Source organism: Diuraphis noxia, unplaced genomic scaffold, assembly GCF_037042655.1.
Source record: "Diuraphis noxia isolate RWA-SAM2 unplaced genomic scaffold, SU_Dnox_SAM2 contig0003, whole genome shotgun sequence".
NCBI lineage: Eukaryota > Metazoa > Arthropoda > Insecta > Hemiptera > Aphididae > Diuraphis > Diuraphis noxia.
Genome location: NW_028301713.1, coordinates 80,277,264 through 80,294,236, shown reverse-complemented (window position 1 = coordinate 80,294,236; position 16,973 = coordinate 80,277,264). Strand labels below are relative to the sequence as shown.

The 16,973-nt window shown below is 24.5% G+C and overlaps 1 protein-coding gene across 1 annotated transcript in view; it reads left to right on the top strand.

Annotated features, from left to right (window-relative positions):
* Positions 1 to 16,973, top strand: part of LOC107162676 (uncharacterized) — a 98,969-nt gene that overhangs the window by 65,696 nt on the left and 16,300 nt on the right. The window contains exons 2-4 of the mRNA XM_089224273.1: positions 12,369 to 12,577; positions 12,751 to 12,886; positions 13,447 to 13,580. Coding sequence (XP_089080399.1) covers positions 12,369 to 12,577; positions 12,751 to 12,886; positions 13,447 to 13,580 — 479 coding nt within the window. The remainder of the gene's footprint in view (positions 1 to 12,368; positions 12,578 to 12,750; positions 12,887 to 13,446; positions 13,581 to 16,973) is intronic.

The window sequence follows — 16,973 nt, the reverse complement described above, 5'->3', positions numbered from 1 at the left end:
GGCGTGTAATGTTAGGTTCATATGAGATTGATGAAACTGAATACTGAAATACATGATATGAAAATATTAGAATCGTTTAATCCTCGTTTTAGATAACCGATTTACTGCGATGAATACTATTATTATCAAAATATAATTGCAGGGGTAATAAAGCATAAGTATTTCCATTTAAAGATTATAAAGATTAATTGTTTTTCGGAGAACAAATTGAAACAAGTAACATAATTTACTTGAGGATTATCTCTAGAAAAAAAAACCTATCAAATGAAATATAAACTATTGCTAAGAAATAACATTCAATAATTACCTCACCTGCTGGAATTGATGAAAATGTTTTCTTTATTTTGAATTGTCCGCTCTGCATTAAGAAATCGAAAAATACTCAAAATTATATACGATCTTTCTATCATTAAACCCAAAATAATAATGTAATTTTATTATTTTAATTTAAAAAAGCTAATGTTTTTTCTTATTAAAGTATTATTTGTATTACCTAAGGGTTAAGACTGTTTTATGAATACAACACTTAAATATGTATGTCTTTTGTTTTTGGATTTAAATATTAAATTATTATTATTTTGTTTTAACTTTTTACCAAAAGAATATTGTAAATATTTACTTAAATAAAGAACTGTATTTTTAATTTTTATTTAGGTTAAATGTACAGTGAAGGTTTATTAACGTTTAACGTCTAATCATTTACCTACATACCAATGGCTTAATAAAATCAATTCCCTTGATGATAAAATTAATATTTATGAGTTTTTATTTATTTAAAAGAAGAAAAATGTTTTAACCTAATCATTTTCATTTGCATTTGAACACAGAGTCTTAAACAATATAATTTATGTAATATATATATTCTTTTTTTATTAGTTTAAATTATCTTTAAAAACATGTCAACGCCACAAATAATTACCCCACTTACAGAAACAATCCTTTTCAAACAAGTCAAATCGATTTGACTGTTTTAATATTATCTCAAAATTAATTATAAAAAAAAATATAATATTCTAAACGAATATAATTACTATCATCAATATAAATTCGTATATTATCATAACTACATACTTACGTGATAATCAAACTTTAAACTTTTTCTACCATATTTTAAATTAGACTTTTTTCTAAAAATTTAAATTCATTAATTCCTTATATTATACAAAATTATACAACATTATGCCAACTAGATATTTTCAACTAGACTAATCTTGTATCTTAAAAATCATGGGAAATTATCAATAATTTAAAAATCAGTTGGTAAGCAACGATGTATAGTTTTTTTTTGTAAGACATGTGCACTACTATAGTGATGAAGTATTTAATATTCCAGTATATTACTAAGTACATTTTAAATGCGTTTCGTGTAAATTGGAATTAAAATCTAAACATTTTTGCAATTTTTAGAATTCAGTCATTTATGGATCTACTTATTTTAATTATTTTTAAATTTTTTCACACAATTTTACTTAATTTTTACTTATTGTGGTTCCAAATCGAAGAACGTTTAAAAATTTTTATATTTTATAAAAATGTAAATATTATATAAGAAAAAATAAAAATAAAATAAATGTGTAAATTGTCTTCATAAAATATTTTCTCAAAGTATACTATGAACTATTAAGCGTAAAAATAAAAATTTGATTAGTTAATTGTGAAACGTTGTTATTTTTTAATGTAATTTTTTTAGTTTTAAGTGTGATTTTCGATATTTTCTAGTGAAATACTATCATCAATTTTCAATTTAACTAGTTTTTTACCACTACAACATGCCATGCCCTAAGGCTATTACATAGTTTTATACACTGAAAATTTGTATATGATTTTCACGTTTTCCAATACCAATATTCAATAATCAGATGTATTTGTTAATTTTTAGTTTTTTATTTTCTATTCAGGAACGATATCTGTGAACATTTTTATCGATTTGAAATGTGAAATTGTATTATATATAGTTAGAATATGAGTAACAATTATTTAAGTTATAGGTAAACCATTAGAATTATTGTTATTGTAAATTGTAAGTTCTGAGATATCAATAATATTTATTTTACATGTCATTCCCATTGTAATATTTTACCTAAAAATGTCCTGAAACTATACATTATGCGTCTGAAATATAATAATCTTTTAGAATATTTTCAATTATGGTTATACATTTCAATGTCACTATATTGACTTTTAAAGAAAAAGCCAAAAAAAAAATGGTTATTTATCACACAGGAAAATTATTATTAACAAAATGTTCCCTCGACAAAATTCACTTATATAAAGCTTTAAGCTCCCCAGAATTTCAAAAACGATTAGACCATTTCTACAAAGTTCTTCTGATAAAACTAACCTAGTATGTACTATCTACAGACTACAAGGGATAAAATTGAACATCTCATTTTTTTTAAATCCATCTTCTGTAATCATTTACAGCTTGATCGTTATAATTATCTTTTTAACCAATATTCTTAAAAAGATTTTCTTGTATTCTTTTTTATTTCTAATTGAAAAATCTAGGCTATTAAAAAAAAAAAACAAAAAAAAACATTATTTTATGTTAATAAACAAACAACTAAAGTATACGTCATTATACTATATTAATAGCGATAATGTTATTATTTTAAGTATAAACCATAAACATTTAATAACCTCTATAAATATTATTTTGGTTTATCTAACTTTTTAAACGTCATTTTTAGTATAGTAACAGTACCTAAAACTTGAAATATATAACTTAAATTTTTTGGCAAAATAGTTATTTAAAAATAAATATATCATAATAGATCGTCCATATTTTATTTTGTCAATACAATTTAATAAAATTATATTGGTGATTTTTGTGAATAATAACAACTATACTTTGATAACAATAATTGTCATCAAATATTCTAATAATCTTATCAATCAAAAACATTATGATATATAGTCATTATTCTCATTAAAAGTTTCTAACCGCGATGTTATATGTATTTTTCACACTATGAATGTTGGATTAAAATTATATAATTTATACACATCAAACTATGAGACGTAGTTACACAAAATACTTTGAATAGTATTACTGAATTTACATTAAAGTTAATATTCAACAATACAAACTTCAGTAGTTCAGTGATAGCAATAAAAAAATACTCCCCACGTTCTAAAATTATATAAAATTCAGATATGTACAAATAAATATTTTCAAAAATCATATTATTATTATTATTAAATATTAGCAACTTCACAAGTATCTACTGTAATTTTAATAGTGTATCGTATTATAGATATATTCAGATAAGGGTTACTGAAAGATGAAAAACAATTTAAATTATCTGTAAATAATAACTAATTAAAATACTTAGATTTTATGATCTCAATTTGTCATCTATTAAAATGGTTTAATGGTTAAACAGAATTTCAGTGAAAACGATACCTGAATTATGTAAATCAAACTTAGTCAATAGTCCTAAAATAAACCATAGAGTACATTATTTAATTTATACAATGTATTCAACTATTTGAGCATTTTATCAATACAAAGGTTTATAATACAAATTCAATAAATCTATAACTCAATTTATGCCAAAAGTTTACAAGAAATTTTGAACACAGTAGCTTATAACATTGTAATAAACATTGTTGATAGATCAGATCGCTTAGTGTTCTCATCAGTTTCTTTTAAAAAAAATATACTATATATACTATAATATACACTACATTATATACGTAAGTATCGCTTAAAGTTTTCTTTAGTTTTAAAAATGAAAATTATGTTTAAAAATCGTTTACAACATTTTGTTAGAGTTCAAAAAAACTATACTTAATATGTATAAATATGAACACCAATGTCATAAATCATCTGTAGAGGCTAATTAAGAAATTGTCAACTTATCAACAGCCGAATTGTCGTTTGAAGACTTTTTAGTGTCAGCGTTCACCGCCTTCGGTTTTATCATTTTTTATACAAGAACTTTTACCAGACAGACTTTTTAATACCGTACCAGTATTTTAATGTGATGAATATGGGTCAGGGAATTCGTTTCGGAGCTTTAAAACTCGGAGCTATTTTTATGAACATCATAAGATTTTGTGTACAGTAAATATTCTATAAATTATTGATTCAAAAATTTAATCTAATCGACTAAATTATAAAGCATAAATAGTCAATAATAATAAGTGTTTACAAGATTTTTTTTTACTTTATTAATAAATACGCAATTTACATATACGCAATCGGCACAATAAGAGTATGAGCTAATGACAATGACAATATAATGAAATTTTGAATGAAGACCACCTACCGATGACACTTACGTCTTTAATTATTTTGTTTTAACCTTAATATTATTATTATTTTTTTTTTTTTTGTGTTAGGGATTAAGTAGGTCTCTGCACCATTTACGCTAAAGGCGACGAGGAGGGTTACCAGGAATGGTTAATGAAGCTAGATTTTTTATAAGTTCATTTGGATGAGAGTTAAGGCGTAGGTGGAATCATTTATAATAATTTTTTGCCTCTTCCTGAATTGTTTTCATGTGTAGGTCTTTATGCAGGTAGTGATTTTAAACATATGGTGTAGAGTTGGTAATTTTCCTTAGTATTTTATTTTGAAACCGTTGAACTTTATTTAGATTGGAAATGTTTGCGTTACCCCATAGCTGTAAGCCGTATGTCCAAATTGGCTTTAGGAGAGATTTGTAAAGGAGTAGTTTAATATTTAGTTTTGAGTGTTAGTTGTTGACTATTAGGGTTTTGAGCATTTGTAAGCTGGAATTTAATTGTGATGTTTTGGCTTTGATGTGGTGGGCCCAGGTTAAACGGCGATAAAGAGTTAGCCCGAGATATTTAACGTTTGGGGATGAGGGGATCTGAGTATCAAAAAGCGATACCCCTGGACATGGGGCTAATTTAAGTGTAAATGTAGTATGTACTGATTTGGCTTGATTTATTTTAAAATTCCACTTTTTATACCAATCTTCCATTAATGAAAGATGGTTTTGTAGGTTTGTGGAGGCTATAATAGGATCTGGACTGGATGAAATTATGACTTTATCGTCCGCATAGGTTTACAAGATTAATAAGAAAAACCTAACCTAACCTAACCTAAGAAAAACTTTAAAAACTTGTACTTTATTGTTGTTTTAAAAAAAAAAAAATGTACCTATACAACAATTTAACCTACACATATCAATACATACGATGAAATGCAATATTTTAATATTAAAATAAAATATTAATTTGATTCTATGAATAATTAATTAATGATATTATATTAATAATTATGTGGGGTTTATAGTATTTAGTTAATGTTTAAATATGATTACTATGTATAAGTATTAACTTTGATTAAATATTGTCATTCGCGATTCCTCGACGTACCTTAAGACAATAAGTTTTTATTTAATTCAGAGTTAACGATCAAACATGGCATTAATTTTTTTATATGCATAGAATATAAAAAATTAAAGTATCTTCAGTAGAAGAATAATTTTTCAAAATTTTTGTTCTATTAATAAATATTAGAGTACAGATTGTAAATTATCTTTTATTTATCTTCTAAAACATTTCAGAAATAATAAATACCGTAAAACTCAGTTTAACTTAAACAAAATAAAACGGTAAGGGCAGCAGAATGAACCTTTATTGGAAATTCATCTATTAATAAATTGTGTGCATTTAAAATAATAGGACATGAAAATCAATTATTTAGTTATTATCATAACTTGCATGGTTGAAACCACACACGCTTCAGTTTGGAATTTAGTGAGATGGATATTATCAAAAATGTAGTATTTAAAATTTTAATTAATATAATTTTAACTTACCTAATAGTTCTCCTTTTTTTATAATTTTCTTTTAAGCATACATATATCATGTATAATAATTTGTAATTATAATATAATATAATAAAATATAATTACAAATACAAAAAAATACTATATAATACATGATTAAAACCATCATGTTTTATATTTCAAATAATTTACATAGCATACACTCACATCATACATAAAATCGTATTTAAGTTCTTTTTTGTGTGTTTAATGTTTATATACTATCATATTATTATAAATTATAATATTATTGGTAATTTAATATTCGTTGGCTGGCGCTTTGTATAGGCAATTTCGGTACATATACGTGTGCGTGGACCGCAAAAAGTATCCTGCGGTGTTGGTTATTATAGTAACTCTACTATTACAACAGACTACAGAAATTATTTTTTCATAGCAAATAACTAAAAATTTGCCACATATTTCAAATTGCATGTTGATAATACTATTAGTTCTACCACAGTTGAAGATTTATTTTTACAAAATTAATCAATTACTTATTAATTGTTGTTTCAGTTGTTTTATTATCTGAAAAGACATTTCTTTGTTGAATGCATTGTTATAATATTTAATAGTTAGCTGATTTCTTAATTTTGACTTTACAAGAAAACAAAATAAGACTAAAAAAAATTCTACAAAAGAGATGATCTAGTTGAGAACTGGTTTGCTGAAATATCTTTAAAAATGTTTCGTGCTAATAAAAAAATTATGTGTTCAAAAATAAAATTTCAAACTTTATTTAGACTGAATTGAAAAAAAAAAAAACTATGAAAGTAAATCATCAAAAATCACATCATAAATTGTTAGATACTTTTCAGAAACTTTTTTTCCAAAACCAATCCTTCCACCGCGAGAGTTAGCATTCATAAGGAAGACCTTCCATTCATGTTAAAATTTCTGTACGACAAATGCTTTACACATCATTCAACTTTTAGATTATTCCTATACAAAAACTCAGGGAAGTTAAACTGTTATATAAAAGGCCTTGAGTGTGCACACTACCGTGTCGTTGAGTAGATCAGTGTATTACGGTAATCGAAATGGTAAAATTTAAATTCAACGATATATCATTGTATTCGAAGAAAAACTAATAAATACTAAGAGTAAATAAATAATAATAAAAACGATTCTAAACGTGCACAGTGTATATCTATATAACTAAGTCGTATTTTATGTGAATATGAACAAGTTCCGTGGGACCCATTAGTTTCTTGAAAAATAAATAAATAAGTACAAAATATTGGCATACGTCATACACTGCGAAGTCGCAGTTCGCGTATAGAAAAATTCTCTGCCGGTTAACGACATGTGTTTGTCATCAACCAATAATATGCTTGACGTCATAAACACGCAAATTCACTAGCCGATATAATATACCATATAGCTTATGTATAATTATCATATTAGGTAATGCATCATTGTTACTATTGATTAGGCGTGCGCTCATCTTCTTTTGCTTTTTTTTTTTGTTAATATTACACTCATTGATGGGATGTTTATCGTTTATTAATTCGTATTTTCTTATAGTATGTCCTTTTCTTTGAACTAATACAGCACCCGCACTGCGGGTTTTACTTGTAATAACCAATATAGGACGTGAAACAATATATGAGATCGCTCATCTCTCTCTATAAATTATATAATACTTACCTTTATTTCTCTAATCATTTAATTTTAAAACTGTTTAATATAATATTTATATGTTCTATATTATAATTTTCATATGATAAATTATTTTCGTTTGTGATGAGTTATCATATTAAGTTCACAAATCCATTAAAATGTCTACCAAGATAAACAGTATGTTTTTCCTAACCTAATATTATGTTTTTTTTTCATAACAATTCTTCGATCAAATGTTTTTCAAAAATGTACAGTTAAATAATTTTGTTTTAACTAATTGTCGTTTATATACAAGAACATCAGTAGCTGAAGGTGAAATTATTTTAATTTTTAGATCGTTAACTAACCGTAAATTAAAAGTCAATTTTAATGTAAATTTATAGTTGGGTATTTTTAATATCAAACATTTCAAATTAGGTCCTTTGGATTATAGGGTTCCAAATGTTTTTCGACAAGTACTATACTGTGTAATGTCATTTGAACACTGTAATTCGAACGCTAGTCTAATGGATATAGTAAGTTCGACACAAGACGCGTTGTTACATATTTCAACTCATGTTAATTTGACGTAATTACATTTCAACAAATTTCTTTTGAATCTCTGCTAGTCAAAATGATCTAACCATTCAAATTAATTACCATTGCGTATGACAGCTGCAGATGCTAAGTTATAAATTTTTTTAAAAATATTTTATAGTAGGTGCCTATAATAATTATATGTATTATTAAAACTAATCCAATCAACACAAATTTAGTATATAAAATAATCTAAGACTCTAACCACCTAAGGTTACCACCACTTAATATACAAAAAAACTCCAAACCCAAATCGGATGCAGTCATTATACATCATATTATTGCTACGCGTAAGAAGTCAGACTAAAAAATGTTTTAATATCTTAATTAACTATTAACTTATTAGAAGATATGTTTTTACAAATTTAATTAAAAATTCAATATGGATTCTGCCTCCTTTCAGAAATATTCCGTATTGTGTACAATGAGCTAATAACAAGCTTTTGTTTGCTTCATTGTTTAGTCAAAAAAACACTCATAAATTGATTTTAAAAAAAGTGTTTTACTTGATTATATTCTTTGATACAAAAAATAACATCTATAAATTATAATTATTTATAGTATTTAACTACCCAATACTTATGACAAATTATTTATGATGAAAATAAAATTAATTTTATATTAAAATCCAATAATAATATAATAGGAAAAAATATGATTGGTTTATAATTCGTAATTTAAGAATCATAGTGAAATTTACGATTCTGCAATAATTTGTTTTTTTCAACACTTATAAAAATTAAATTAAAAAATGTCCACACAAAAGTTTTCAAGGTTTGAATTTTACTCATATTATGTTGAACATAAAATATATTTTAATTTTTAATTTTTCAGTTAGTTATAATAATATTGTAATAAATTCTAAGCAATAAAATTGACAAAAATAAAAAAATTTTGTTGTATATTAAAATTATCATCTTTTTTTCACTAAGCTAATCGTTGAAAATTAAAAATGTTTTCAATTGAATAATACAAATATATTACTAAAATATATGGGTATTTTACTTTTTTATTGAAAAAATAATACTAGATGTAAATTTTCAGTTAATAAATCAAACCTAAAAATATTTTTGTTTTTTATTTGATAAAATAATAGTAAATAATAATTCAATAAATGGAAAGATACAAAAATAAGGACCTGGTGCACTGTTGGTAATTTCCGAACATTATCTTAAATCTACATCCAATATTATACTTTCTTATATGACCCTTAAATTAATATTGGATATAATTTTTAGCCTCATTTTGAAAATTTAACTAAATTTTTTTTAAATGAAAGTATTTTACATCCTAAATTAAATACATGCAATTACTAAAGTAAATTATTATTTTAGTTATAAATATTTATGTCAACAAAATGTTGTAAAAGATTTTAACAACAAAGAAAAGTGATTTATTCATCAGCAAATGAGCTCCACTCAGTTTTTTTTTTTTATATGATAATACGTTTCCTTTTTAAAATATACATCTTTCAACAACTATTAAAACAATACACTTTAGAAAAATTCATAAAAGCGACCTATTTTTTTTGTATCAAAGTAGGTACCCTTCGCGAGACGATTCTTTCCATATTTTCTTTCGCTCGTAGAATATTAAATTATTAAAACGCACACTTACTATATAATTCCTCAAATATAAATATTTAACTATAGATTTTTATTCAGAACATTACGATTTAAATAACTATAGATTATTTAAATCAGTAATTTATCCAAGGTTTAGTATTTTTTGTTTTTTTTTTTTTATTCATTTTTAATATTTTAAATAAAATATTACAATATTTACAATCACTGATCAATTTAATTAGTATAATAAGTTTATGACGTATTTTATTGATTAAACCATTAAATTCAGATATTTGAAGATTTATGTCCCAGCAACTAGCAAGTGTACACCACTATATATGAGATACGTACATAATAAATTAATTTAAATTTTAAATGTTTATAGACAATTAATTCCAAATATCTTTGTTTGCAAATGTTGTATACTTTTTTCATATAGATTGGGTTTTAAGGTTATTAATTTTAAACAAATTTACATAAAAAAAAATTAAGGACCTTATAAATAAACAATTGTATTGTATTGAATATTATGTTTTTTAAAGTAATACTAAAAAAAAAAAATTATAAAAAAAATAAAAATTATTTATAAGACCAGTTTATAGATCACTTGATAAGCCATTTCAGACACTGATTTTGTTACTATATTCACTTACATTTAGAATTGTTAATAATATTTCTAATTTTGAGTATTAACTTAAGATTTTATAACTGACTATCGTCTTCTGGACGTTTATAAGATTAGGCATCGTGACAGTATTTAAAAAAAAAAACAATTGGTTTGGTTAAGTTTTTTACTAAGAATTTCGTTTAATCGAGAAGTTAATTATGGTATGTAATATTTTAAATTAGTTTTAATACTGTATTCATTTTTTAGATCTGATTATGGTATTTTGTTAGATATATCGAAGGGGATTTTGTTATTAATAGAATAACTTTGTTCTGAATTATTTTTATATTGTTTAGATTTGATTTTTTCATTGAACCCAAATTTTGGAGGCGTGCAACGTACTTGCATCTAAATTAGTTCTAGAAATTTTTTATAAATATTTAGCTTTGTGTGGACGATAGTTTTGATTTTAGGTTAAGGAAATATTTAAGGATATAAATATGAATATTATGTTAAAGTTTGATCTCATGGGCCAAGGTCAATTTTTGTCAACATGTATCTAGATATTTTTCGCTTACTAAGGTCGAAATTAAAATATTGGAAAATGTAATTTGGGAGTGAATTTCGTGTTTGAGAATAAAAGTGGGTTTAATTATGTTCGATAATTTTAATTTTATGATTTTAATATGATATAGGTACGATTGTAGTTGATTTGGTGATTTGATTTTCGTGAATTGAGAGAATTACCTAATCATCGTCGTATTCAGTGACAACATTATGAAATACGTGTGTTGATTTGCTATAATTATGATGAATAGGATAGGAATTGTTACTGAGTTTTGAGGAACTCAAGATTATATGGTGAAGATGGACGAAAGACTAGAGCAGTACCGAACAGCGAATCGAACTAGAATTTCAAAAAAATAAATATAGTTAACCTAGATAAATCTTTGTAATCATATTGTGTGTTTAAATAACTATAATTTTATTATAAAACGAACATTGAATAGTAGGTACCTATAGTTATTATGATTTATCAGTATTTTTTCTTGAATAAAAGGAATACTAGTTTTTCTCATTATGGATACGTTATACAATTCGACTATGGTAGTCAGTACTTATACAAACTTATTCAGTTTATATTTAAACCATTTTAACCCTGTTAATATTACTCATTACAAAAATGTACGGAAAAAATAATAATTTTCTAATCATCTACTCTTACATGACATCAAAATTAAGTTTTACTTAATAAAAAAAGTTTATACTCATTAAAATTAAATTTTAAATTTTATGCAATGAAATAATAACAATTTTTTTTAAATTAAAAAATGTATTTTACCAAACGTATGATGATAAATTATTTTAACTGGATTGGCTATCATGTAATATGTTTAAATTAAAATTCAGTCGATCACTCTTTCCAATTCATAGAAAAAATAGCAAACAACTTAACGACAGAAAACGAAAACAATTCTAATAAATTCGAAGTGATAAACAATAATTTTGTAAACAGACTTTATAAAAACAAAAATAATGCAAGTCCCAAAGCAGCATACGGTTCTCCTCTCAAATTGGCAACCCAGTCAATCGGCGAACTGCTACACACTAGGGCATCTCGCCAAAACTGTTGTCGGTTTTACATATTTGCACATTCACAATACTCTCAGGGGACAATAGTATTAGCAACCTTCAGCTAATATAACTTTACCCTTTACAAATGTTAGTTACGGTTTTCAGTCAGTTTCTATTATTGTGGTTATTTCGATTTATTACATACTTGTTGGAGACGTCTGAAACTCAATGCGAATATTTAAATAAATATATATTTTATAATTTTACATTAAAAAATAAATTCTAAAATCTTACGCAATGTACATAAATTATGTAATATAAAATATTGTAACTGAAAAATATAGTAGATATAGATATGTTTGAAATGTTTATGTGATTACGAAAAAATTTGTATATTAGTAATTTTCAATAGAATTAATAAGAAAAATTTACAAAACGGTATTGAATATAGATCATAAGATTATTCGAAATAACATCTTGTTCTAACTTTGTCCATCATGTAAAAAAACAAAAAAAAAATTTTAATTTAAAATTTTCTGAAAAAGACTTCAAATAAGCTATATAATATTTTACCTTAAAAAGTTATTAATTATATTGATTTTAAATTTTTTACAGGTATGGCAACATGTCTCAAGGACGTATTCATTGAAGTCCCAATAGCGATAAGAGAAGGTACTACTGCCATACTGCGATGTGACTATGACTTAGAACAAGAAGCTTTGTACACAGTAAAATGGTATAAAGGCCGTCGTGAATTTTTCCGTTATGTGCCTAAAGAATTGCCACACACAAGAGTGTTCCCTTTGGCCACTATAAATGTAGACGTAAGTTCAGCATATGCAATTAGTGTAGTGTAATCATTTCCATAATCAGCCAAATGGAATAACTGATAAACTTCATGTGGCACATTGCCATCATAAGTTTTCACACACCCACCTTTTATCGGGTGAATTAATTAAACTACAAAAGTTTAAAAATATTTCGATTTATTTTTAAGGTCAGCGAATCAGGGCCAAACCAAGTGGTGCTGAGACAAGTGACGCCCGAATTGGATGGCAAGTACAGATGTGAAGTTAGTGCAGATGCACCAACATTTCACACACAAATTGTAGCTGCTTGGATGCACGTTGTCCGTACGTATTAGTATAACCTCGTAGATTTATAACATAAGACACTTGTAACAAACAAGCTTAAACAAATATTGAGCCTTTTAATACATAAAAAATGAATTATTAAAATTATAAAATGTTAAAATATATTAAGTTGTAAATTATACTTATTTATTTACTATATGATTAGCAAATTAATATATGTAAAATTATAGCTAAATAAATAAAAATAATAATTATAACTGTACAGATAATTTTTAAAGCAACATTTATATAAAATATTAACAGATTTTTATTAAATAAATACATATCTGTTAATTATTGTAATGTTTAATTTTTACATGTCATTAATGTGTAAGCCTACATTATTAACTACTGTTACTTTTTCAAACAATCATTAAATTCAAAAACAAAAAAAAAATTAAAATATATACATATAAAAAACATTTTATTATAAGATAAAGCTAACTAATTGATATAATAAAATTTAAAAATATCATTTATTGACCAACTATTAGCAAATTTATCATGTTTTATTATTCAAAATATAAAATAACACGAGAGTATTATTATTTATATTTTAGGGACAATGGATGGCAAACCAGAGTTACATCTTGAAAAGCCACAGTATTCTCTTGGTGAGAAGTTGAAAGCAAATTGTTCATCTCCGCCCTCAAATCCACCTGCAAATATCACTTGGTTCATTAATGATAAAGGGGTGAGTACAATAACATTTTATAATAATGAAAATTAAGTTTCAAAAATAATACCTTTACTGAGTCAAATACTTTAACACCCTACATTATATTATAAATCTTTTAAACTTAATCTTTTATAAAAACACAAAATTTAAAATAAAAAATAATAGCTTTATAGGTACCAAGTTTTTTTTTTCGTTGTTATTGTCCGATTTTATAACTTATTTAAGACTACAACATTTATTATATGATATATATCTTCTATTAGGTAGGCATAAGAGAATGTCATCTTATCTCACTACTTCCAGCATGGTTAAATAATTAAACAAACTACAGACGTTTTTTGGTACGTTAATTGTTTTTTCAAAACGTATTCAAAAGAATAATATTTTAATTAAAACCTATTACGTTTATGTAAATTGGGTACTTTTTAACCTATTCTTCCCCCCGTGAAAATGTGTAATACCCAATGGTCTTAAATCTGTTTGATATTATAATCAGATAAAACAAATGTTAACTTTTAATTTTAACTTTTTCATTAAATCTATTGTGATTTGTGTTTGAACTATACTATTTTATACAAGGTTCAACAAACTAATTCATTTTTTTTATATAAATTATAACACAACGCATATCAATGAAATATAAATATAAATCTTAACAAAAAAAAGATACGAGTCATAAATAAAAAATTAAATATTAATATTATCCAAATAATATATATCATTTTACAATGATTATATTTAATAATCAACTCCATAGTATTTTTCATGTTCAATATTTTACCTTAGTAAATTTTTTTAAACGAAATGTGTATGTTTTTTGTAACAAATTCTCATGAAGGTAATGAAAAACATTTCGTATTTTTAAATATACCGCGTCTTTTACTTCTCATAACAATATCTTATATTACATTATTTAGTTTTATTCATATAAAAATGTTTTATGAATTTTTATTATACAATATATCGAGTCTATGATGCTACTGTAAAAATCTATCTTCAATACAAAAAATATGTTTTAAGTATATTACTTTCCTCATAAGTTATTCTTGCAGAAACTAATAAATATCAAAAATACATAGCCACCATTTAAAAGCGTCTGAAGTTGAAATTGACGACATTTTTCTAAAAAACATACTCATTTGTGAAATAATATGTATTAAACATTTGAAAATGTAATACAAGATTCCTCTTAAGTTGTCCTTAGTATAAGTAATATTTTTAAATAAATATCATCATGTCTAAAAAAAAAAATAAATGTCAAGTTTGTTCAAAGATTAATTTTCTTTAAAAAAAAAACAAAAAAAAAATAAATAGTTTTTGTTGAAAACAGGTTGCTTAATTATTCCCCTTTTCTCGTTATATTTTCTGCCAACTAATTTTCAAATGATCAAATGATTAGAATTTCTTTCTTTCAAATAGCACCAATTTCAGTTTAGTTGAAGATTAAAATAAATTTACTGATTTTAAAGTTGATTACAGACATAAAAATAAATAAATAAATATATATGTATAATTTCATAACTACATATATATTGCTCCACTCGCAACCTAAAATGATAGAAAATGTAAGTTATCAGTTATTAAGGAAATAACTTTACGATTTTTTTATTGAAAATAAGGCTTCAACGGCTAATTCATTAGCCTACGGTTGTAGATACATTATCATTAATGGATACTTTAGTTATGATTGTATGTTACATGATTACAGATTAAATGATACAGTATTATGTATTTACATTATAATTGGTATGTATAGATTTAGCTTAATGTTTAAATTTTTGTGTCGATGCCAATTGATTTCAAGAAACTATGGATCAAGTGGGTGTTGTGTTCTCCAAGTGCTTCCTCCATTGGGGAAAGTTGGTTGAGGATGATTCTTACGTTGACATATAGTAGACAATCTAGAACTATGTGTCTTATTGTGAGAGGTTCGTTGCATTGAAAACAGATATTGATCGTGTTTTATGGTGTGTATGAGGGTGAGGTTGTTATGTCCGATTCTTCTTCCTGTATTAATTATTTCAGAATGTCTAGAGACATTGTGCTGAGTGTACCATTTAGTAATATTCTTTTTTATTGATTTTAGTTTTTTTGAGGTTAGTATTTTGTCCCAGGGAGTTTGCCACATATTAGCAGTGAATATGTTTATACTTCTTTTTATGTCTTGGAATGGAAGGGTAGTAATAGATGTGGATAATGTCGAGGTGATTGCCTCGTTTGCCAGTATGTCCGCTTTTTCATTTTCTGAGATGGCCGTGTGTAAGGTAACCCAAAAAGTTTTCTTGTTGAGCACTGTTAGTAGTATCATAGTATCCAATGAAACTTGTTTTGATAGATTAATTTTTTTTAACAGAAAACTGCTAGATCGATTAATTACCTATTAGATATTATCTAAAATTAATATTGTGTATATTAAACCAGATATTATAACTAATTATTATTTTAACGCAATAAAAATTCAAAACAAATTTAAAAATTGAGTTTTTAAATTTACATTACACTTTTTATACCAATGTAATACAACTTAATTCACATAATAAAACATAGGTGTCGGGTTTAATTTTAAAACATTTTTAATTTTTTATATTTTTCAGTTAATAGTTTCATAAGTTTCATAAGTTGTCTATAAGAAATGTATTTATTTAAAAACTAATATTTGTACCTACCACAGAGTTATTATATTGATATACTCTAAAATTATTAAATATATTTTTAAAAGCATTTTTAATGGTTTTGGTGATTCATCTTTTTTATTGGTTTTAATGTAAATAGTATTTTTTACTGTTCTTTAATTGAATTCATAAACTAATAAATACAATTTATCAACACAACACAATTTGTATACTAAATTTTCTTATTTTCATATAAAATGTTGTAAATTTTGATTTTGTACGGTTATCTATGTAGAGCTATCACATTATTCTCATTTAATTATGTTCTTTATAATATGCTCATATAAATTTTAACTATCTCTCCTTCTTTGAATATTTTTTAATATTTTGTATTTAAATGTTTCGTGTAAATTTAAAAAGAAATTAGGCTTAACTTCTTGAATAACATATAAGTAGTATTAATAATAATTACAATTTTCTAGAACACTTGAAAGTGAATTTGCTTGATTGCTTAATTCAGTCATGTCGTCAAATGATATTTTTTTAGAACACAGATTTGAGATCGTAATATAAGTTATGTAACAAAATATTAAATGGATCGTTGAATAGAAATAATCACGACTGATGTTTGAAATAGAGTTGATAAATATTATTGTTATTTAGTGACCTTAGAATTTTCTGATACTATTTAAACTTACCATTTTAATGAAGACTTTTGGCTATGTTTGTAATGTTGATATTCGTATCTTGATGAAGTATATTGATCAATCTTTCTAATAAGTACTGTACAAAATTA